This window comes from Saccopteryx leptura, chromosome 3 (assembly GCF_036850995.1).
Source record: "Saccopteryx leptura isolate mSacLep1 chromosome 3, mSacLep1_pri_phased_curated, whole genome shotgun sequence".
Taxonomy (NCBI): domain Eukaryota; kingdom Metazoa; phylum Chordata; class Mammalia; order Chiroptera; family Emballonuridae; genus Saccopteryx; species Saccopteryx leptura.
The window spans coordinates 242,938,474-242,963,237 of NC_089505.1; the positions used below are offsets into that span (position 1 = coordinate 242,938,474).

General features: G+C 43.4%; 1 protein-coding gene across 1 annotated transcript in view; it reads right to left on the reverse strand.

Moving 5' to 3' along the window:
- The window catches only part of ACTG2 (actin gamma 2, smooth muscle), a 28,349-nt gene extending 7,137 nt beyond the window's left edge, over window positions 1-21,212 (reverse strand). The window contains exons 1-5 of the mRNA XM_066372368.1: window positions 21,072-21,212; window positions 9,354-9,515; window positions 7,186-7,314; window positions 1,526-1,636; window positions 1,181-1,265 (exon numbers count right to left, since the gene is read on the reverse strand). Of these exons, the coding sequence (XP_066228465.1) occupies window positions 1,181-1,265; window positions 1,526-1,636; window positions 7,186-7,314; window positions 9,354-9,515; window positions 21,072-21,125 (541 nt within the window). The 5' untranslated portion in view covers window positions 21,126-21,212. The remainder of the gene's footprint in view (window positions 1-1,180; window positions 1,266-1,525; window positions 1,637-7,185; window positions 7,315-9,353; window positions 9,516-21,071) is intronic.
- Window positions 21,213-24,764: the final 3,552 nt, after the last annotated feature.

A 24,764-nucleotide genomic window follows, 5' to 3' on the forward strand; every position in this document is an offset into this window, starting at 1 on the left:
CAATTTGAAAAAAAATGCACATTCTCACTAATAACACTTTTAGGAAAGCATAAAGGGAAATAAGCTTTCTCAGCATGATAAGAAATCTCTCTTGATCCTACAGCCACAGCACAATTGACAGGGAAACATTATAATAGTATTATTTTATTATTTCTTACAGTTGTCCTGGATGTTTTAGCCAATGCAATAAGACACAAAATGGAAATAAAAGGTATCATTATCAAAAGAAAATAAAATTGTCATTATTTGCAGATGGATGATGTGGTTGTATATCTAGAAGACTCAGAAGAATCAACTGAAAGGATGGTTTAAACTAATAAGATGGTTTAGTAAAGGTTAGAGGTAAAATAAATATCCAGAGACCAGTAGCTTACTCTTGTACAATAATGTTGATCACAGCATATTTTATAATAAAAAAGAAAAATTAGAGACAACATAAAGGCCCAGCAATAGACAAAGGTTAAAATAACTAACTAACTAAATAAACCATAATACAATGACTACCATATGGCCATTAAATAAAATCAAGTGCAATACATGGAATGCAAATCTGTACATACCTTGTACTTCCTTATTACTGTCCTTATTACTAGTAGTGAAATTATCTTTTACTTTTGTCTCTCCCCCACTAGGCTATAGCTCCACAATGGCAAGGTCTGTCTTGTTTGTTAGTGGTGCAGTGTTTGGCACATAGTAGGCAGGATTGGAAAAATATTTGATGGATAAATGAATGAATGAATGAATGAATAAACATATCAATAAATACATGAATAAATCTTTGAATGACATTCATAGAATATCAAGTCCCTATTAAAAACTGCTTTATTTTGAGGCTCCCTCTGTTTCCCTGAGCACCTTTCTATACCAAGGACAAATACTTGTATATCCACCATCATAGTTACTACTGTTGCTGCTTCATGAGCAGAAACATTCCAGTATTGTAGGAAAGTGTCTATAAGCTCCTAGATTGATGACTGTGATGGAAATGGCCCTTGCTGGATGTACTAGTCATGGTTCGTTCTAGGCATACTTCCACCCACATGGGCTTCCTTTCTGTTATCCTAATGCAAGGCTTTCCCTGGACTTTGGCTATCGCTTTGATTTTTCTGAGCAGGAGCCTCTTTCCCTTCCTCTCTCTGAAATCAGAAAGGGAACAGAGTACAACAACAGGGCTACTCACCTGTTGTGCGGCCAGAAGCATAGAGGGAGAGTACAGCTTGAATGGCGACGTACATGGCAGGGACATTGAAGGTCTCAAACATGATCTGAAAGGACAGTGCAGAGTAACAGACTCTCTGGCAGAAATCACAGCACTTCTTGGCCCAAAGAATGGTTTGGAATCTTATTCAGGGCAGGAAATATGCCTATTAATCTACTCCCACTTCCTATAGGGCCTGGCATGGACCACTCACGTAGCAGATTCTCAAACAATTTTGTTTCATTGATATATAAATGGGAGAAAGGATCTGACCAAGCAGCCATGTTGCATTCTGGTGCCAGTGCTCAAGTCTGGCTGGCCTCTTACCTGGGTCATCTTTTCCCTGTTGGCCTTGGGATTTAGGGGGGCCTCCGTGAGCAGGGTGGGGTGCTCCTCAGGTGCTACTCGCAGCTCATTGTAGAAGGAATGGTGCCAGATCTGTTTGGGACAAAAGTCGGATGAATCCAGCAGACTCCCAGTGGGCGGGACAATTCCAATTGACATGCCCACGCTTGGGAGTATGGCACAGTGTTCTGGTATCTGGAGGTAACTGTCAGCTCTGGGAAATTCTGACTGAAGTTTAGAGGTTAAATTCCTTCTCAACAGGGCCCCAGACAAGACTAGGATCTGGGGCCATTATACTTTAGTGTGTTGACTATTTTTGCCTGAACTTCCCCTTTCTTCTCTGCTTTGTGCCCTGGGGGCCTAAGCCCATTACATCTCTCTGTTTCCTTGCTTTCTGGCTTCTAGCTATGTTTGGTTTATTCAAGATACCAGCAAGAGGTTGAAGAGTGGGAGGAGAGAAAGAGATCAGGGTGTTTATCCCAGTAATAGTGTGGCCTTTTATGAGTACCACTCCTGTTGAGTGGCCTCTCTTTTAGGGCTCCAGCTCTCACACAGTTTTACAGACTTGTCTTTCCTTCTCAGCATTCAGAAGATAAGAATTTCCCTCTGTTGCTAGTACTTGGCTGCCTCAACATCCCTTTCTGGTTCCCTAACTCTGCTTACACCTTTGTGAGTAGTCCTTCCTTAAAGTAACGCCTGCGCCCCAACTGAACACATACTATTTCCTGCTTAGAAACTGATAGATCTGCTTGAACCTTCCCTGTGGAATATTGATCCAGCTGGTACTGTGGAACAGGGATTCTAAACCTCAGCATTTTATTTTAGGTTGGATAATTCCTTGTTGCAGAGGACTGATCTGTGGGTTACGCGATGTCTAGCAGCGTTCCTGGCCTCCGCCCACTAGATGCCAGTAGCACCTCTCCAGTTTGGACAGGCAAAAACATATCCCCAGGCCTGACCTGTGGTGGCGCAGTGGATAAAGCATCGACCTGGAAATGCTGAGGTCGCTGGTTCGAAACCCTGGGCTTGCCTGGTCAAGGCACATATGGGAGTTGATGCTTCCAGCTCCTTCCCCCTTCTCTCTCTCTGTCTCTCCTCTCTCTCTGTCTCTCTCTGTCTCTCCCTCTCCTCTCTAAAATGAATAAATAAATAAATAATTTTAAAAAAACTTAAAAAAAACAAAACATGTCCCCAGACCAAAACTGCCAAACGCCTCCTGGGAAGCAACATCTCCCCAAGGGAGAACCACAGTTTTAAAGGAAGTTATTTCTTCCCTCTGTGTCCAGGTCTCTCTTCAGTGATCCAGGACCACAAAACAAGAGTTTGTTTAATTTTTAAATTGAAGAAGTATTTTATTTTTTATTTCAGAGGCATTCAGCAGAGAGTGCCAGGGCTTTGATGTCCTCAGAGGAGGGTACAGGATCATTTGATTCCATTGTACCCACCTATTTACAAACCCCTGGCTTTGTGCTAGGATGGTGCTAAATGTGAGAAGGGCCACTATGAACCAGACATGCCCCTAGATCTTAGTTCCAAAGTCTGGAGGGGAGAAAGAAAGAAAAAAAGGCAAAAGACAAAGACATTCATATTCTAAGTGAAGGACAAGGCAGAAGCAGTTCACTTGCAGGTGGATTTAGGTGGGCCCTGAAGGCAAAAGAAGTTGGCAGAGACTGAGAAGGGCACCCAAGGCAGAAAAAAGGGGCACAAGCTGTGCCCCTGGTCTGTGGAAGTTTCACAAGTGACACAAAGGAGATGGTAATCAGTCTAAACCTCAGTTTAGGTGATTATCAGTACTGGGCCCCAGATGCCCTCTATCAGCATCATCTGGGGTAATGGTTACAGCATAGGTTCCCAGGCATGTCCCAGACCCACAACTCAGGAGCTTTGGAGTGACGCCCAAATAGCTGCACTTTTTTTTTCTTCACTTTTTAGAGTTTTTATAAAGTACTTTAAAAACAAAACATGTCCATAATGTTAACATTATCAAAAATATTTTTAAGATGAATAAAAGTCTCCCATGTTTTAATTACTGAATAATAAATAGCTAATAGTTTGGTATTTTCTTCTTCCTAATCTTTCACCTTTATGTATTTTTGAATTTGTGACTATTACCATTTATTTATTTTATATACTTTGATTTATTATTACCCTTTTATATTCAATTTTGTTTCCATGCACTTTTCACTTAACATAAATAATTTCCTTTTTAATAGTAAATATTTATTTTTAAATACATTAAACACTTTATTTAATGCTTATACACTATTTTACCATATACCATCATATAGTTAATCACATTACTATTCCTATGGTATCTTCCATTTTTATTTATAAATAATCCTGTGATAGTTATCTTTGTGCATAATACATTTTCTTTTTTCTATTCAGGTTGTTTTCCAAAGAAAAGAATTCTAACAGCGGAATTACTGTGTTAAAGAGTATGGCAATTGGAAGACTCTTCGATTTTTACTATAAAGAGGCTAAATTATTTACTCCAGAACAAGAAAGTGCACCTCTGACCCTGACCTGCATTCAGGGCTCTGGTTCTTAAAATAACAAATAATTTAATAGATAAATAATATATCTAGTTTCACTTTGAATTTTTAAAATTTGTTTCAAATGAGTTTAAAAAGATTTGCAACTTTTTATAATTTTTATTTGGGAAATTATCTGTTCATATCTTTTATTTTCTTGTCTGGTGGAGACATTATATCCTTAATCATCAGTTTGCTCTAGCTGTTTATATTAATCTTTCATTGCACTTGTGAATAGTTTTTGCAATTTGTATTTTGCCTTTTAATTTTGGTTTATGTTTTACATGTTAGTGTTATGATTTTTAAGAAATCACATTGGTCATTCTTTTTCTCTATGATTCCTTTCACCAGAAATTTGATAAATACACCTATTATATTATAATTTTTGATCATTTGAATTTTTATATTTAACTTTTATATTCAATTGATATGTGTTTGGTAAAGTAGCATGAGGTAAGGGCAACAAACTAAGATTCCTCACCCTTCAAATAAGTAATTAGTTGTACCAGAATGACACCAGAGTGCCAGAAGTTTCATGTATCATGTGTTTTCTCTTACCATTGTGCTAGTACCAAGTTGTTTTAATATTTATAACTCTATTATATTTTAATATTTGGATATGGCAAGTCTCCTCTCACAGTGTTTCTTACTCATTTTGTTCTCACAAATTTTGCCTTATCTTTCTTCAAACATACTTTATGATTGTCTTGCATAATTAAACCTGGTGATTTTTTAGTCAAATTTATAGAAGCAGAATACAACGGCAGTTTCCAGGAGGTGGAGAGCAAGGTCAATGGAGAGATGTTTGTCAAGGGGAGCGAAGTCTCAGTTATGTAGGATAAATAAATTCTGGAGACTAACTGTGCAGCATGGTGACTATTGGTAACAGTACGCGACTGTATACTCAAAATTTGTTAAGAAAGTAAATCCAAGTGTTTTTACTACAAGAAAGAACAACTGTGATGTGACAGGTATGTTAATTAGCTTGAATGTGGTGACTGTTACAGAATATATGTATGTTAAATCATCACATTGTACACCTTAAATGTATACAATTTAAAAATTGTGAGATATTTTTGGCCTTGGACAGTTAGCTCAGTAGGCTAAGAGCATCCTCCCAAAGCAACAAGGTTGTGGGTTCCATCCCTAGGAGGGGCACTAACGGGAGGCGACCAGTGAGTGCTTGACTGAGTGCAACAATGAATGAATGCTTCCCTTCCTCTCTTTGTCTCTCTAAAAATCAATCTATAAATTAAACCCTGGCTGGATAGCTTGGTTGGTTGGAGCACTGTTGCAGTGTGGAGGTTGCCAGTTCCATTCCCCAGCCAGGGCACATACAGGAGCAGCTTGATGTTTCTGTCTCTCTCTCTCTTCCTGCCTCTCTCAAAGAAAAAAAAATTGTGAGGTTTTTTTTTTTGTTTTGTTTTGTTTTTATCGGAATGGGAATGAGCCCATAAATTAATTTTAGAAGATTTGACAGCTTTATCTTGTTTCATTTTTCTTTTAAGGCACATAATATATTTTAAGGTTTTTTTTTAAAGAGTTTATATTGTTACTACTATGAATAAAATGTTTTTGTTATGTTTTGAATTCTACATTGTTAGAGATATACAAATAATATGCGCCATTTATTGAGCATTAAATATGTTCCATGTCTTGGGTTTATACTAAGTATTTACTTAATTCAATCTCCAAAGCAACCTAATGAAGAAAATGTTTTAGCTCCACAAATGAGGAAGCTGAGGCTTAGAGGGAAGGCTTGTCTTCCAGACCTCCCCATTATTGACTGTGCCTGTGTTCTTAACAGTTCTACTGTGGAAAGCAAAAGCTATTGTATTTTATCTATTTATTTCCCATCCAGAGTGATTGAATCTAGGATTTAGTGAAAAGTATAGTGTGTTACAGATTTCATATCAACACTCTTTTTTTTTTTTTTATTTCTGAAGCTGGAAACAGGGAGAGACGGTCAGACAGACTCCCGCATGCGCCCGACAGGGATCCACCCAGCACGCCCACCAGGGGCAACGCTCTGCCCACCAGGGGGCGATGCTCTGCCCCTCCAGGGCATCGCTTTGCTGCGACCAGAGCCATTCTAGCGCCTGGGGCAGAGGCCAAGGAGCCATCCCCAGCGCCCGGGCCATCTTTGCTCCAATGGAGCCTTGGCTGCGGGAGGGGAAGGGAGAGACAGAGAGGAAGGAGGGGGTGGGCGCTTCTCCTATGTGCCCTGGCCGGGAATCAAACCCGGGTCCCCTGCACGCCAGGCCGACGCTCTACCGCTGAGCCAACCGGCCAGGGCCCATATCAACACTCTTTATTCCCAGTGGCAGTCTGCTCAGTAAGCCCTCTATTACATTTCAAAAGGCAGTCATTGCAAAACAAGAACTCTCAGACAACAGTCAGCAGAATTTATCAAAAGAATTTTTAAAAGGCTCTATTAGCATTTTGCACACATGATTTTGTTGATCATAAACTACCATTTAAAAATTGCTTTTTTGCCACATTTTCTTACACACAGAAAAGGCTTCTAGAAATCCCATAGAATCTTACTTAAAATTTTCATTAGAGAACTATCATCATAATACAGCACCAATGCACCTGAGGTCCTGGCAGAGAAAATAAAAAAGAAGGAAGCTATTTGCCTCTGTAGAGGCAGCGTAGCATTTGAAAGAAGGAATAAGCACTGCTTTAGAGTGAAAGCTGTGTGAAAGGATGAAACTGGGGCTTAAGCAGGACCAGGTCCTCAGATGCTGGCCAGGAAGTTAGGAACCTACTATCCATTAATGCGGGCTGCTGAAGATTCTTGAGAAGGTGAATGACACGATCTGATGTGTTTTTAGAAAGATAAGCTGTGCAGCAGTGTAGAGAATTAAAGGGGTGAGTGAGATAGGAAACAAAGAAATCAGCCAGGAACCATTGCAATAGTCCTGTGAGAGATGTCAGCATCCTTGGTTGAGCATGGCTATGGGATGGACAGGAAGGAAAGAAGAATGTGAGGAACATTATAGAGGAAGTTGACAAAGCACAGAGGACTGTGAGATATGAGGGTCGAGGGTTGTGATGATCTATTATCATCAGAATGAGCATGTTAAAGGGGGAGTTAACCAATACCTTCTCCATGTCATCCCAGTTGGTGATGATGCCGTGTTCAATGGGATACTTGAGAGTCAGAATCCCTCGTTTGCTCTGAGCCTCATCCCCCACATAGCTGTCTTTCTGGCCCATTCCCACCATTACACCCTGTAACAGAAAAGAAGAGAGACGTGAATTGGCCAATGGCCCTGTCAGAGGGACTCAGGCATCAGAGGGGTTCTGAAGACAGATGGAGACAGGAAACAGAACAGCAGGAGATAAGGATCAGGCAGAGATATCAGTGGATGAGGAAGTGAAAAGGAGAAAAGGTAGAGGATTTCTTGTGGGCTTATCTCTTTTTCTCCTAAGACAATATCATTTTCTGAGAAAGAGCAGGGCCCATACACTTCCTCTCTCTTCCTTACTTTACACACACACACACACACACACACACAAACACACACACACACACAACTTGTACTCCTCAAATACCCTATGCTCACACTTTAAACTTCCAAATCTTTGCTCCTGCTGTTTCCTCCACATGCTGAGATACTTCTTTGCCTCAGTTATCCCCTTTTCTACAAAATCTTCCCCTTCCCTTGCCCCCTCCATTCAGATTTAATCTCTCCCTCTCCTGGTGAAATATTTTACTTCTATTTCAGCCTGCAATCTCAAATTTGTTGTGGGTGTACCTTCATGGAGTATAAATTTCTTTTTTTTTAAGATTTAAAAAAAAGCCTGACCAGGTGGTGGCACAGTGGATAGAGCGTCGGACTGGGATGCGGAGGACCCAGGTTCGAGACCCCGAGGTCGCCAGCTTGAGTGCGGGCTCATCTGGTTTGAGAAAAAATTCACCAGCTTGGACCCAAGGTCGCTGGCTCGAGCAAGGGGTTACTCGGTCTGCTGAAGGCCCAAGGTCAAGGCACATATGAGAAAGCAATCAATGAACAACTAAGGCAGGGGTCTCAAACTCGCAGCCCGCGGGCCGCATGCGGCCCGCCGAACAATTTTGTGCGGCCTGCAGACTAATCCACAAAGTTCAAAATATTTTGGATAAAATTAAGTAAGCCTAGGGGCCTACTTGTATTTTTCATTTCTCTAGCATCCTAGCTAGATATTAGCTTAGTTAACAGCAGTTGTGATGCGAACTACAGTTTCTGGTCATTTTGTGACACTGAGTAAACTGCATGTACGATTGTGCTTGTTGTACTGATTTTTTTTTGTTTTCAACTGCAGTGAGAAAAGTGTTGCGTAACAGTTGCCTTTTGTAGACCTAGTGCGGCCCGCCCAAAGGCTGTGATCTTGCTCTGCGGCCCACATGCTGAGTTGAGTTTGAGACCCCTGAACTAAGGTGTCGCAATGCGCAACGAAAAACTAATGATTGATGTTTCTCATCTCTCCGTTCCTGTCTGTCTGTCCCTGTCTATCCCTCACTCTGACTCTGTCTCTGTAAAAAAATAAAATTAAATAAAATTTTAAAAAAAGATTTTTAAAAAATTATTTATTTATTTATTCTTCTTAGAGACAGAGAGAGAGAGTCAGGGAGAGGGATAGACAGGGACAGACAGACAGGAATGGAGAGATGAGAAGCATCAATCATTAGTTTTTCGTTGTGCGTTGCGACACCTTAGTTGTTCATTGATTGCTTTCTCATATGTGCCTTGTCCACGGGCCTTCAGCAGACTGAGTAACCCCTTGCTTGAGCCAGCGACCTTGGGCTCAAGCTGATGAGCTTTTGCTCAAACCAGATAAGCCCACGCTCAAGCTGGCGACCTCAGGGTCTCGAACCTGGGTCTTCCGCATCCCAGTCCGACGCTCTATCCACTGCGCCACCACCTGGTCAGGCTGGAGTATAAATTTCTTAAAGTCAAGGGGCCCTCGTATGTTTAATTGCATATATATATATATATATATATATATATATTTTTTTTTTTTAAGTTTTCTTCCACATCTAGCAACCCTAAAGACTTAGCCAGATATAGTACCACCAATGCATGCCTGATGGCTGTTTTTTGTTTCTGTACATTTCTATTTAAAGATTAATCAGAAGAGAGAACCCCACCCTTAACACACACCAACTTACACTCACACATACTCACAAACTCATACTCTCTCACACACACACAGCTCAGCCTAGACTCCATAATACAGTGCTTTCTTCTAGTGGCTCAAAGCCTTGTGAGCACTAGAAGATGAGCACACACCTGGTGACGAGGGCGGCCCACAATGGAAGGGAAAACAGCTCGGGGGGCATCATCTCCTGCGAAACCAGCCTTGCACAGGCCAGAGCCATTGTCACACACAAGTGCAGTGGTCTCCTCTTCACACATGGTGAGTGTGGCTACGTCAACAGGGGGCTGGAGCACCTTGTAGGTTGGAAAAGAAGAGAACTAGTTAGCCAATTGTCAAAAACATGTTAGAAGCTCTGGTCGGGTAACTTGGTTGGTTAGCACTTTGTCTTAAAACAGAGAGGTTGCTGGTTCAATCCCTTGTCAGAGCACATACAGAAACAGATTGCTGTACCTGTCTCTTTCTCTAAAATCAATTAAAAGAACCCCAAAACATGTTGGAAACATCCTTCTTTAAAATTATTTATTGACTGATTTTACAGAGAGAGGGAGGAGAGGAGGAGGAGAGAGAGAGAGAGAGAGTGAGGCCAATTTGTTGTTCCACTTATTTATATATTCATTGGTTGCTTCTTGTATGTGTCTTGACCAGGGATTGAACTCACAACCTTGGTGTACTGGGACAATGCTCTAAACAACAGAGCTACCTGGCCAGGGCCGGAGACAGTGTTCTGGACTTTAGGACCTAACCCACCTGCAGCCAGGGCTCAGTTCCAGAAAGTTCCAGCGTGAACCTGGCCTCCCTTTTCCTGGAAATTGGGCCTCTTCCCTCTACCCTGTTGGTATGGGCTGAATTGTGTACCTCCAAATTCATATGGTGAAATTCTAACCTCCCACCTCAGAGTGTGACTATATTGGAAGATAGAGCCTTTAAAGAGGTAATTAAAGTAAAATAAGGTCATTAATCCAATAAGACTGGTGTCTAATATAGCTAATCAATAGGATGGGTGTGTTTATAAGAAGAGAAAATTGGGAAAGAGACATGCAGAGGGATGACCGTGTGAAGAGGCAACAAGAGGGCAGCCGTAGACAAGCCAAGGAAAGAGGTCTCAGACGAAACCAACCCTGCCAACACCTTCATGTCAAACTTCTCACCTCCAGAACTGTGAAAGAATAAATGCATGTCCTTTAAACCACCCCACCTGTCTTACTTTGTTATGGCAGTTGTAGCAAACTCATCCACCCGCCTCTTAAAGATCTAAAATAGCCACAGAGCTTTAAGTCAATGGAAAGAGTCTTAAAAGACTTGAAGATTAGGAAAGGAGTTGAAAAATGTGCAATCTATATAACAAAGGCCTATTATCAACTACGTATAAAGAACTCTTACAAAGCAAGAAAGAAGTAAACAGCTCAAAACAAACAAAACAAAACAAAGATGATGAATAGATAATTGACAGAAAGAAAAATGCAAATACCCAACAACTATATGAAAAGAGACACAGCCTCACTAGTTATCAGGGAAGGGCAAGTGAAATAAGACCATTTTCACCCACCATAGTGTTAAGATTCAAAGTTTTAAAATAGATGTTGGCAAAGGTGTGGAAAAACTAGCACTCTTAACTAAAGAAACACACAAATTGGAACTACTCGAAAGTCCAAAGGATAGGATACTGTACAGAGGTTAAGAGAAGAGCCAGGCTTACTTTCATAGACTCACATGGCTAGATTTCTAAACCATTCTACTGAGCAAACAAAACAAGTTGTAGAATAGAAAGTATAGTATAAAAGCATTTATGTACGTTCATTTTAAAACAAAAAGACCCCAATATGGTACAGTATTTCCCCATGTAGAAGATGCTCCAATCTATAAGACGCACCTTAATTTTGGGGCCCAAACTTTTAAATAAATAAATGTATTACATAAAGTTATTTAACTCAACTTTTATTCATCATAAAATTCATACAACTCCTCATCACTGTCAAAACTCCCATCCATTAGTTTGTCCTCATCTGTGTCTGATGACAAATCACTGTTCTCAACAATGAGCACAAAAACAAATGCAAAAAAGCAGGAAATGCAAATTAAAAAAAACTACAACCACTGTATAAGAAGCACCCAGTTTTTAGACCCCAAATTTTTCCAAAAAAAGGTGCGTCTTATACTTGGGGAAACACAGTATATTTTGCATAATTTTCTATTTGTGAATATAAATACAGCAGAAAGTTCTAGAAAAAAAATTCTAAGACTCACCATAGTGATTACCTCCAGAGGTGGGAAGGGGCTGGGAAAGGAGGTGCTGTGTTATAGCTGTAATGTTTTAAATTTTTACAAGGGATCTGTATTCATAAGTAGCTTATAATTAAAATCAACGTAACATACCATTAAGGAAAAAGATGCAGTAGTTATAGAAGAAACATGATCCTAAGGGTAAAGCACCTGAGGAGGAAGGGGCAGCCTGAGAGGAGAGGTAAGCAGGGAAGCCCTGCTGAGACGCACTGCCCCCTGCTGCTTTACGGTGAGAAAGCAGAGAAGTCCCTCCTCCCACGCTGATACTTAAGTTGGGATGCTGCAAAGTGAGGAGGGAATTCATTTTTCCAACAACTGTTGCAGGTTTTCCTTTTTGTGGGGAGGTTAGAAGACTATATCTGGCAAATTCTTGGCACTCAGTGATAAAAGAGAAACAACACACAGGAGACAGTGAGCAGATTGCCTTCTAGCCTGGGAAGACCTGGGTGGCATAGTGGGGGTCAAAGTGGGACAGGTCCTAGCTAAGGAGTTAGGAAGGCCAGCTTTCAGGAGTCCAGAGAAAAGAGGCTCAAGGTATGAAAAGAGAAGGTGGTGACAGTGGAGGAAGCCCCAACCAAGCTTCATCCAGATGTGGGATCACAAGAAGGGAAGAAGATGGGTGTGACAGAAACCTGTGACCTTGGCCCATCAATGGCCTTATGCTAAGGATGAACAGTGAAGACGATTACTGAAGCAAAGAGGAGACAGAGTCTCAGGCCTGTGAAGATGAGGTTGGAAAGGTTAAGTAGAGACTGAGCAGAAGCTTATTAACATTTTAAGGATAAAAAGAAGGAAACTTTTTTTTCTTTTTTTTCTTTTTGTATTTTTCTGAAGCTGGAAACGGGGAGGTAGTCAGACAGACTCCTACATGTGCCCAACTGGGATCCACCCGGCATGCCCACCAGGGGGCGATGCTCTGCCCATCTGGGGCGTTGCTCTGTTGCAACCAGAGCTATTCTAGCACCTGAGGCAGAGGCCACAGAGCCATCCACAGCGCCTGGGCCAACTTTGCTCCAATGGAGCCTCGGCTGCGGGAGAGGAAGAGAGAGACAGAGAGGAAGGAGAGGGGGAGGGGAGGAGAAGCAGATAGGCACTTCTCCTGTGTGCCCTGGCCGGGAATCGAACCTGGGACTCCTGCACGCCAGGCTGACGCTCTACCACTAAGCCAACCGGCCAGGGCCAAAAGAAGGAAACTTTTATGTTTGCACGCTGCACATTAGGGGAGAGGCCCACTGTGATTTAGTGAGTCCAGCTCTGCTTCTGTCTCTGTTGATCCTCATGACCTCCTATGACCATGGAGATCAAGTCCTAGCTCTATAACTTGGCCTGCAGGGCTCATCAGGGTCTGGCTTCTGCTTGTGTCTCTAAGCTCATCCTCCCTCTTACCCCTACCCAGCCTTTTCACTTTGACCATGTGAGGTTTCTTTTCATTCTGAGCCGTGTCACTTCCTTTCCCTTCTGGGCATTTAGATCCAGGTTCTAGAAGACCCTTCTCCTTACCTGTTTGCTACTCCTATCACCTGTCAGGCCTCTGTGTTGACACGCATTTTCATGAGGCTTCTTTGGCCACAGATTTACATTGCCCCACAGCACCCTGAACTTGCACTAGAAATGATCAGCTGCATATTCTGGCTCCTGAGTAGCTCTGTAAAGGCAAAAGCTGGGTCTGCCTTACTCCCCAGTGATTCTTCAGTGTGCCTAACATAATGTCTGGCACAATATGGCCTTTTAAATGTTTGTTATCAAAATGAATGAGTAAATGAATCAAGCGCTGTTGAGGAGAAAAGTTTTCAGAATAACAAAGTAAGACAAACATTAGTATGAGGAAATCAAGGTCTGAGGTGAAATGGAGATTGAAGGAAAGCACTTAGCTACTCAAATACAATACTGTTTCTGGGTATGAACAGCTTCTGGGTTGCAGAGAAGATTCCCTAACCTCCCACCATATTGGAAGAATTGAGAAGTAAGAGATGTTAGGAGACTGGAGATGAACCAAGGTTGTTCAGAATTCAAAAGTGAAAGCATAGATCTCTGAAATCTCAGATAATCTTGACATGTAAATTAGTTAGGTTTCCAGAGGCATTATTAAAGAAAGTATTTTTAAAGCAGTGATTTCTTATATCTTTATTATATGTGGCTTAAGTGTCTGTCGCTGATAGCTTATTGGTTGCTTGCGTAACTGTACTAGCCAATGGGGTGAAGTTGCCATGGCTGAACGCAAATTGAGCGGGTAGGGGGAAGGTGAACATTTGTTTGCATTGGCAATCATCTGTTTTACATAAAAACTACGTCTTAACATAATTTCTTTTCAGAATGCCTCCTAGAAAATACAGCACTGAAGAGGAGAGAAAAGGAGCTAAAGCTGCACAAAAACGGCTTTCTCGACAAAAGGAAACCACTGAGCAGAGAAAGACAAGGCTTGCTTCATTCGCAGAGCAAATGTGTCTTTCTCGGCAAAATGAGATTGATGAGCATAGAGAAACAAGGCTTGCCTCAGATGCAAGACAAAAAAGCCTGTCTCGACAAAATGAGTCCCTTGAACAAAGGCAGGAGAGAAATGCAAAAAAAACGACAGAGTAATGCTGACCGAAATGCAAAAAGGATTAAAACAGTTTCAAACGGAGAAACTTTAATTTTTGAACATTCCTCTGGTGACATGAATATTAAATGTGAACACTGTCAGTCCTTAAACTTCAAGTTAGAAACTAATCGATTTGATCGTGGCAAGAAAGGATTTTCTCAGTGTTGCAAGTACGGAAACATTGTAGTTCCACTAATTGAGAATTATCCACCACTCTTGAATAAATTATTGACTAATCATCATTATTATTTAAATCACCTTTATTTATTGAGCTAGCTGTGGCTCTTAAGAAATGTACCGCCAGTGGTTTCCTTCATTGCACTCTACTTTAAGCAATTAAGCAAGTAGAAGGGGGAAACCCCGTGGGGCACTAAGCAAAGGGGCGTCCTCGCTGCCTGCCCTAGGTAATTCAGTTTGAATTAGCAAACACCTTTGCACAAATCATTTTAATTACAATTTATAATATCTAGAACAGCGGTCATTTCGTATGACTGCTGGGCTTTCTAGTTTTGTAATAATCTACCAAGAGTATTGTTATCATAGTAGCAACCCTCCCTTTTCTCTCGAGACCACTGGGCAGGAGAAGGTGGGAGAAGTTGAGCTTAACTTGATTTTGGCATCTGACAAGGTCTCTCCTGTGATATCCCTATTGATAGAGCCAAGTGGGTTGAACAATAAATCAATTAGGCATATTTGTAGCTCCCTGTATTAATCACTGAAAAATGTTAATTGATGGGTCAGTGTCAACGTGGAGACAATGATATGCCTCAGGTTCTACTCTTGATTTTTTTCTCATGTGACATTTTAATAAATGAATTGAATGAAAATATAAATCACCTGCTGATTATATTTTCAGATAAAACAGACTGGAGAGAGAGTAATATTAAATATGTGGATGGAAGAACAAAAATCCAAAGGAGGTTTCAAAAAACAGAAAAAATAAGTTGAACCCAATAAGATTAAATTTAACAGGATAGGCCCTGGCCGGTTGGCTCAGCGGTAGAGCGTCGGCCTAGCGTGCGGAGGACCCGGGTTCGATTCCCGGCCAGGGCACATAGGAGAAGCGCCCATTTGCTTCTCCACCCCTCCGCCGCGCTTTCCTCTCTGTCTCTCTCTTCCCCTCCCGCAGCCAAGGCTCCATTGGAGCAAAGATGGCCCGGGCGCTGGGCATGGCTCTGTGGCCTCTGCCTCAGACGCTAGAGTGGCTCTGGTCGCAATATGGCGACGCCCAGGATGGGCAGAGCATCGCCCCCTGGGGGGGCAGAGCACCGCCCCTGGTGGGCGTGCGGGGTGGATCCCGGTCGGGCGCATGCGGGAGTCTGTCTGACTGTCTCTCCCTGTTTCCAGCTTCAGAAAAATGAAAAAAAAAAAAAAAAAAAAAAAAATTTAACAGGATAAACATGATGTTCTGCATGTGAGTTTAAACAACCAAACTGTGAAAGCTCTTGCTAGCATCTGTGAGCAGGGCTGGGGTCTCGTTGCCAGTCAGCAGTGTGCTGTGGCCAGGATAAAAGAGAACCTACTTCTGGCTGAAGTACTGTACTACGCCAGTGGTTGGGGACACCCTTATTGGAAAAAGTGTGGGGAAGTGGGCTTGCATTCACTGTTGATGTGTCAAATTGTACTACTTTTTGGAAGGGGAGTTTGAAAATACTATTTAAAAGCCTTAAAAATATATATACATATCTTTTGTGTATAATGTAAGGGGTTGGCAAAAGTAGCTTTACAGTTTTGAGTACATGAAACTGGTTTATTCTTGTATTATTATTTATTAATGATAGTATTACTTTCTATATATGAACAACTCTATATATCTTTTGATATAAAAGTGTATATATATTTTGGACCCTGGCCAGATGGCTCCGTGGATCGTCCTGACATGCTGAGGTCGTGGATTCTATCCCTGGTTAGAGTACATGGGAGAAGCGACAAATGGAACAACAAAGTGGAAAGAGTTGATGCCTCTCTCTCTCTCTCTTTTTCATTCCCTCTCTTTCTCTCTCTCAAATCAATGGGGAGTGGGGAGAGTCAAGTGCCTTGACTCTACAAGGCACTTCCAGGGATTTATCCTTGGGAAACTCCCATGGGTAAGTGGAACTATTTGGTCAAGAGCCAGGTCATCACAGGTTTGTTTAAAATAACCAAAAATAAGAAAAACAACTTTAATGTTGAAAAAGTTATTGAATAATAAATAACTTGTTTTATAAACTGATTGTCAGAAAACTTTATGCAACGAAATGAGCAGAATATTTAATGCAATGGGCAGGGTCTAGCTGCTTTGTTATGTGAAACACAGCTGCATATTCCTGCTTCTATTTTTGGTACATAAATGTATTTTAAATTTTTTTAAAGTGGGGGCTTTTCACATATATTATCTATTTAATCCTCACAAAAGCCCTGAGGGAAGATACTTTTATTTCCATTTTAAAAGTCTAGAAACCAGTCTCTGAGAAGGGAAAGAGCTTAGTCTGATGTCTCTTGGCAGGAGAGGCAAGGCTGGCATCAGTTCCAAAGCCTGGACTTGCACCTTCCTCACCACCTTAGTGGATCTCTCATAACTTCTCCATGTTTGGTGCTTTTGCTTCTGCCTCTCTGACTCCCTAGAGCTGTTGGCAGCAAAAGCCATGAAACAAAATGGTCTGTGTTCTGGTTCCCCTCTGGTCTTTAGGCCCCTCCTTTCCCAGGATTACGGCTACATAGATGTGTATAGCTTCTGTGCTTATCTGGGCAATTAGCACATAGTAGGTACTCAATTAAAGTTGAATGACAAACCTACCACCTGATAGGCCCCCTCCCAGACCTGCTTTGTGCTGCTACTGGTATCCCCTGGTCCCCACAGCCCACTATCATGCTAGCTTGGACACATGGGTCTGATTCAGAACCACACAGGATCAGTTTTCTCTTCATAGGCTGTTCAGCAAATAGTTAGGTTTCCGTGTTCTCTAACAGGGGTCCGCCTCCAGGGGAAAGCAACCTTGAAAGTTAGAAGGTGGCCAAGAGGCACCACCACATCTCTGTGACTGTCTTGCCCTCAGCATTTCCCCTGTGTGACAGCTCAAGCCTGTCTGGCTTTTCAGCGAACCCTGTTGTCACCCTCATCTCCCCGCCGGACCCCGAGTTCCCCGCACACAGAAGCCAGCGTCGACTGCGTTTCTCAGCCGCGGAGACAGGCCACAGAGCACCTTCAAGCTGTCAACAATGTCATCCTGCAGCTCTCTGGGCTGATTCAAATCTGCTCTCTAGAACGCAGACCCAAATGAAAAGCGAGGGAGGCGAAGGCGGGTTAGGGCTGCTGGCCGGGATTGGAGCCTCCGCGGGGCCCCGCTTCTGGCCCGGCCCGGCCCGGGAAGGCGGGTTTCAGTAGAGCCACACTCGCCCGGAATGTCTCTCCTGGGAGAAATTCTACACCGTCCTTAGCTGCTTGCTGGTAACTTGTGGCTAGACTCGAGCATGTCAGCTGAGCCAGAGCCAGAGGCACTGTGGTTTCCTGGGGTCACAGCCGCTTTGCGATCGCAGAAAGCTGAGAAGAGTGTTCTGGCTCTGTCCGCACGTACTACATCTGGGCTTCATTGAAGATTTCACGAAGTTAGAAACACAGCTCACCCTTCCTCCCCAAGGGTAGCCAGCAACCAAACACATAGTGTAAAGAATTTGCTCACTCACTCATCTCCCCGCCCTCCCAAAGTACATATGCGGAAAGAGGGGTTACATCCCTCCCGGTCACTCACAAGGTTTGGCCTCGGAGCTCCCTCCACCTCTCTCCTTCTGTGCCCTTCTCCTCCCTCCAGTACCCCTTCTCCACGGCCCAGTCTCATGTCTCTTTCTCTGGCCTTCAGTTTCCTCAACTAGGAAATGGAAACCTTAACATTTATCTCCAAAGGTGATGCATAAAATAAAATAATGGAAATGAAACTGATTTATAAATTATAAGTCAGGGTCAGCAAACTAAGGCCTGTTTGTGTGTAGCCAGCCTACAGGCTAAGAGTGCTTTTTTTTTTTTTTTTTTTTTTTTTTTTTGTATTTTTCTGAAGCTGGAAATGGGGAGAGACAGTCAGACAGACTCCCGCATGCGCCCGACCGGGATCCACCCGGTACGCTCACCGGGGCGATGCTCTGCCCACCAGGGGGCGATGCTCTGCCCCTCCAGGGCGTCGCTCGGTTGAGACCAGAGCCACTCTAGGGCCTGGGGCAGAGGCCAAGGAGCCATCCCCAGCGCCCGGGCCATCTTTGCTCCAGTGGAGCCTCGGCTGCGGGAGGGGAAGAGAGAGACAGAGAGGAAGGAGAGGGGGAGGGGTGGAGAAGCAGATGGGCACTTCTCCTGTGTGCCCTGGCCCGGAATCGAACCCGGGACTTCTGCACGCCAGGCCGACGCTCTACCACTGAGCAAACTGGCCAGGGCCTAAGAGTGCTTTTGACATTTTAAAATGGTTGCCAAAAAGCCAAAGAAAAATGTTCCATGATCCGAGAAAATTATAGGAAATTCCTATTTCATTGTCTATAAATAAAGTTTTATTGGAACAGAACCACACCCATGATTCATTCACATATTGTCTATGGCAGCAATTGCCGCAGAGGTGAAGTTGAATAGTTGCCACAAAGACCTTTAGTCTCACAAAGCCTAAAGTAGTTACTACCTGGCCCTCATCAGAAAATGTTTGCCCATCTCTGTTGTAAAGGGCTGCAAAAATAATTCCTATGATCTCTCCTACTTTTCTCCACCAGAACTTGCTCCCAGGATGAAATCTGTTGAATACTGGAAGGAGTTGAATGATCCACTTCACAAATCAATGATTATTGAAAGTTGAATTTACACCAATTTCTAAGGACATTTTGGAAATTAGCAGAACATTTAAACCCTAAAAGGAAGGCCTCTTTGATGATGAGGCTTCAAACAATAATTGGAGAAATATTATGGGTGAGGGCTTTAAATGACTTGTAAGCAGCTGCCTATTGTAATTTACACACACACACATATTCATATGATCAAAGAGCCTAGCAGAAAAATCATTTCATGAAAAACATTCCTTCAGTGGAAAAAATCTAGCAGCACCTCTAATTAACTTTGGGGTACCTGAACTTGGTTGATATATATTAATTAAATTTAAAACAACACCTGGTAATGTAATTTCTGATCGTCAGAATTCTGCTGTTGGGACCCAGGCTTTTACCTGGGTCTCTCTCATTCACTCTCTCAGCTCAGTCTAGATCCCTCTCCTGGGCTCCGATACACATAGCCAGCTGTCTGATGGGCCTCGACACCCATTCCCCCTGGCAGCTCAGCTCCACCTCCAGGGTTACTCTCCTCATCACCTCTCTCAAACTGGAATTGTCGCTCAGTGAATCGCACCACCCACCCTGGACCCTAGGCCCTATATGCTGACACCTCCCTCCACCCCCCAACCAATCCCCAGGATGTCTTAAGTCTATCTCCATGACACCCTGAATGACAACTCTGGACCATTTCACACAGCAGTAGCCCTCTTACCCTGTTCCAGCCCACTCTCCTCACAGCTGCCAGAGCAGCCCTTCCAAGGGTAGATACCCCATTGCCCTATCCTTTACTGTAGTATATAAAGCCCTGATAATCCAGCCTTGCCTGCCCCTCTGACTTTAGCTCTCCCTGCTTCCTGCCTTGAAGTCTAAATTCAGTTGAATTGAGCCACTTAAAGAATCTCAAAGACCATGCTTCCTCTCTACCAGGATTACCCCAACTCCAGGATCCAGCTCAGGTACCCCTTCCTCCAGGAAGCCTTTCCTGATAACTCCCTGGCCCTTCCCTGATAACTCTGAGAGCCCCCTTTATACATTGATTTACTCCATGGTTCTCTTCTGTTGTTCAGTCTCCTCCAATAATTTCTGAAGTCCCTATACTGTAAGGATATGGTGTCTGGCACATATGAAGTGCTCAGTAAATGTTGGTGGAATGAACAAAGGGAAGGAGGCAAGAAATCGTGCCTCAAAGTCAGGATGTCATGCTGCCCATCTTGGTTTCCCAGGCCTGGCATATAGAATCTCTCTGCTCACAATAGTTTCTCCAGCACCCATTCATCTTCATCATAGGGTGGGAAGCTCTCTTTTTAGCCCAAGGGATAACCTCAAAGTTTAAACCCATTAAAAAAATAAAAGCAGGCGCTTAGAGCCTCTTTATGCAAAAGTACAGTCCCAGACCTGCAGCATCAGCATCACCTGGGAGCTTATTTGGAATGCAGATTAGTGGGCCTTGCCCCAGCCTCCTGAATCAGAACCTGGGGTTCCGTGTAGGGCAGTCTGTGTTTTAACAAGCCCTCCAGGTGATGCTTAAAGTTTGAGCAATCAGGGTCAGACCCTGATAGCACTGAGCTGAGCAATTTATACATGTATTATCTTAGTTAATCTTCACAACAGCACTGCCAAGTAGGTAGTATTACTATTGCTCTAATTTGACAGGAGAGCAAATTGAGGTCATTCAGTAAGTTTGATAGCTGGCAGTCTGCATCCAAGGCTTGCACAAATCAGACAAGTGAGAGCCACAGAGGACTGAAGAAAATACACTCTTATTCCCAACACAGACCTCTCACAGGCACTAGGACCATCGTTAGCTTTGATGCAAATACCCTGAGAGGAAACAGGTTTTCTGAAATGTATCTATTCACTTAAAACATTTGTCTCCCAGACATTTGTAGCTGTGACAAAGGGTGTAGCTCTGCACTGCCCCTGGTTAGCAGGATGAGTAGAGATCGCAGCTGTGATATCCCACCCATCATGCAGGTCCTGGGGCAGGGAGCACCCAGCCAGACTAAACAAGCCCCTGCCTTAGGGATGCCTCATGGCCAGAAAGGCCTTTTCCTGCCAGGCAGCAGTGTGCTTGCAGGCACCACTGCTCACCAAGGGCCTTGACGTGTGTGACCAGCGTCATGGAAGCCAGGCCAATCTGGAGGCGCCTCCTACACCCAGGGGGCCAGGCAGTTCCTCCAGGAAGGAAGAGCCTGCGGAAGCATACAGTACTCACCAAATGTCTGAGAGGTCCTTCTCCAGTGACTGAGGGCTGGTGTGTCTTTGGCATAAATACCAGAGCAATATAAAACCCCAGAGGCGGATCTTCTTTAAACAGAGCCCCTAAAAAGGCCGGCTGAGGGTGTGTTAGCAATATTACCATATAAGGTGGTTTTTTCAATAAATCGGCCCTGGGTGTGGGGAGGAGGGGTTGGGTAAAGTGAATTATCATTTGAAAAATGTATGCAAAAGGACTTGAGTGGCAACATCCCTGGTGCTGGTGGATTTGTTCCTTTTATGCTGTACTCACATAAACAGAACTCACACCAGGCCTTATAAGCTGCCCAGAGTGAGGCCAGATGCAGCTCAGCTCCTGGAGGGAGAACCATACCAAGAATGGCAGTGGGCCTCCTCCCGCCATACCTCCCTCTGCAGGCCCTGGTACCTGCTGTCCTGGGTCAGCCTGGGATACCCATGCAGCGTCCCCAGAGTGGATGAAAAGTGCCTGGTCCAGTGCAAGCCCAGAACAGCTAAAAGCTGAAGGGAAATCCCATTTCTACCTGAGAAAGAAATCCCCTGTGTCCTCCTCACCTGCTGCTCCTCACACAAGCTGCTAAACCCTAGGCTAAGTCACCTGGGCTCTCAGGACACCTTGAGCTGCCTCTGGAACCTCACTGTCTCCTACCTTACCACTTTCCTTACTATGTTCCCTCTACCAGTTTCTAAATATTGGGAATTACAGACTAAGGAGGCTGCCTTAGGGTCAAGGCACACCTAACAAGACTTACAAGCTTGTAGGTTTCTATAGTCCTATAGCTCTCTCTTTTTTTTTGTAATTCACATACTTTCCCAGGTAGTGGTTGCATTTGCCACCCCACCAGTTACCAGGTCCGTGGCAATTACTTTCAACTCCATGTTCCCATGGTCCAATACTTTATGCCTGATGCAGACATGACCAATTGCCCGTTGGACATCCCCACACAGGGAAGCTCCAGAACAGAACCCTGCCCTACCGTCAGTGCTGGTGTGCCTCCCAGGTCCCCTACGCCAGACTCCGACCCCTTGGAGGCTAGAAACCCGGGAGGCAGTCTGACTCCTTGCCTCTCTCATGTTCCACAAATACCAGGCAGCTTTCCTGGTGGCCCTTGCCTTGGAAATGCCTCTTAGCTCTGCATCCTCCCTTCTGGTCCTTCTGGTTCACCCCTGCTGGCTTTGTCCTGCTTCAAGCTCTGATCCTGTCTGGCCTGGAGCCGCTATAGCTCCCTGACTGGCCTTCCTTACTCTGCCCATTTTCAAATCCAATGGTTCCCAAAGTGTAGTCCCCAGGCCTACAGGAAGATAGTATCAGCATGACCTAGAACCCTGCTAGAAATACAAATTCTCACACACCCAGGTGGCTTCAATCAGAAATCCTGGGGGTAGGGCTCAGCTATCTGTGTTTTACACACCTCCCCCCTCCCATGTACCTAGGATATCTACCTACCCTTCACCAGAAGAAGTATTCATAAACACTTACTTAAGGTGTCCTGGACCCCAGGTGACGTAGTCCAGAGCTTAGGAGCTTGTGGGAGGGGCAGCAGGTGAGGAGGACAAATGGGATTTATTCTCCAGGTATGAATGGCATTTCCCTTTGACTTTTAGCTGTCCTGAGCTTGCACCAGACCAGGCACAATTACATCCACTTTGGAGACATTGCATGGGAGTTCTGATTGGTTTCAGGTGTCCTGGAGCAATGGCTTGGTGCAAGTCATTAACTGAGGCAGAGGGGGCAGAGGGGGCAGAGGGGGCAGAGGGGGAAGAGGTGTGGATAAGGAGTGCCCAGAGAGGTCCCAGAGGCAATATTAGGGAAGGCTTTACACGAGGGCTTGTGCTTGTGCCTGTAGAGAAAGTACATGGTAGCTATCACGACATGTACTTCCTCATCTTTTGACCATTGCCTTCAGTGCTTAGAGTTAAGTCTAAATTCCAGGCCTCCTGGGAAGCTTCCCTGAGCTTTTTGAATCTTTGAGAAAGTCCTCCTTGTGGTTAATGGGGGCAGCCAAAGCAGCCACTGAGGTAGGAGTTGTCCAGGAGAGAGAATGCTGTCAGTCCTGATTGGCAGAGGCAGCTCAGAGCTAGTGCCCAGATCATGAGTTCCCTCTCTCCCCAGTCTCTCTCCTTGTCTGGGGACAGGATGCCAGTGTCCCTTGCCCTGATTAGGGCTCTAAAGGGGTATGTTTCCCTTCATTGTGTCGAGTTAGCTCCACTCCCTTCTAATTGTTCAGCTGTGTGGCCAGGAAGATGTTCACAACTTGTTTGGTACAACAAACAGTTTGAAATCAAAGGAAAATCATTGTAATTCAGGGTCCACAGAGCCCAGAGATCAGAAAAAATGCTGTCTGAATAAACTGAAATCCTTAGGGAATGCTTAGGAAGTGGGAGTCCGCCTTGACGTTGACAGAGCGGTGGAGGTGGGGGACTGACAGGCCAAACCAGGTGCCAGGTGCTCTTCTTTCCCCGAGTATGAGCAAACCCACCCTTAACATTTCTTTCTTTGTTTTTTTCCCCAATTTCAAAAATCAATGCAAAAAATTCAAAGAACACAAAAATATTTATTTTAGAAAGCAAATGTCCCTTGTAACGTCACACAGACCTGAGTCAGAGATGGCCACTCTTAACAACAGTATGATGTGTATTTTTTCAGATTTTCCTATCACTTTTATATTACTTTATATGTAACATATATATATTACTTTATAAAAATGGGATTATGTTATAACATATGTTTTTACAACTGTTCTGAAACTTGCCATGTTGTCTTAATAATACTCTTTGATGTCTTTCCAAATCACTTTATATAAAATTTAAAACCCTACCATAGTTTTTTTTTTATTCATTTTTAGAGAGGAGAGAGAGACAGAGAGGGAGAGAGAGGAGAAAGAGGCAGAGAGAGAGAAGGGGGGAGGAGCTGGAAGCATCAACTCCCATATGTGCCTTGACCAGGCAAGCCCAGGGTTTCGAACCGGCGACCTCAGCATTCCCAGGTCGACGCTTTATCCACTGCACCACCACAGGTCAGGCTCAATAGTTTTTCATAATAGGGATATAGCATGGATTATTTAACCAATATCCTATTGATGGGCACTTGGGTCATTTCTAATTTTTTACTTATGCAAACATTGCTGCAATGAATAAAACTTGACATGCTCCTTTGTGCATGTGTGAGTATATCTATCTATGTGGCAAGTTGAAGTGAAATGGTTGTTAATGCAAGAACATTTGAAATATTGATAGAAGCTGCCAAACTGTCCTCCGGAAAGGCTGTGTGAGTTTCCACTCCTGCCGGCAGTGTCTGAGCCCTCCTTCTCTTCACACACTTCCGACATTGAATATCAATTTATTTTGTCCAGTCCATTTGTTGATTACATTTGGAAATGTTAATCTTCATGACTCATTGCCTAAAAATTGTTTAGCTTTTTTTTTAATTATAAAAGTAATACACTCAATAGATTTTTTTAAAATAGAAATACATGAAAGTAGGTAATAACTGAGCCACTGTGCACAACTGGCTCTCCTTGTGCCCAAAAGAAACATGTGGAACATTGGCAATTATCCCTAATCTGAAAGGAGACACTTAGCATCTTCTTATTATAAAATTAAAATTTTCAATAATTTGGTAACTAATTAGGCTAAAAACGTTTGGCTTTAAATAGTCTTCTTCTTTTTTTTC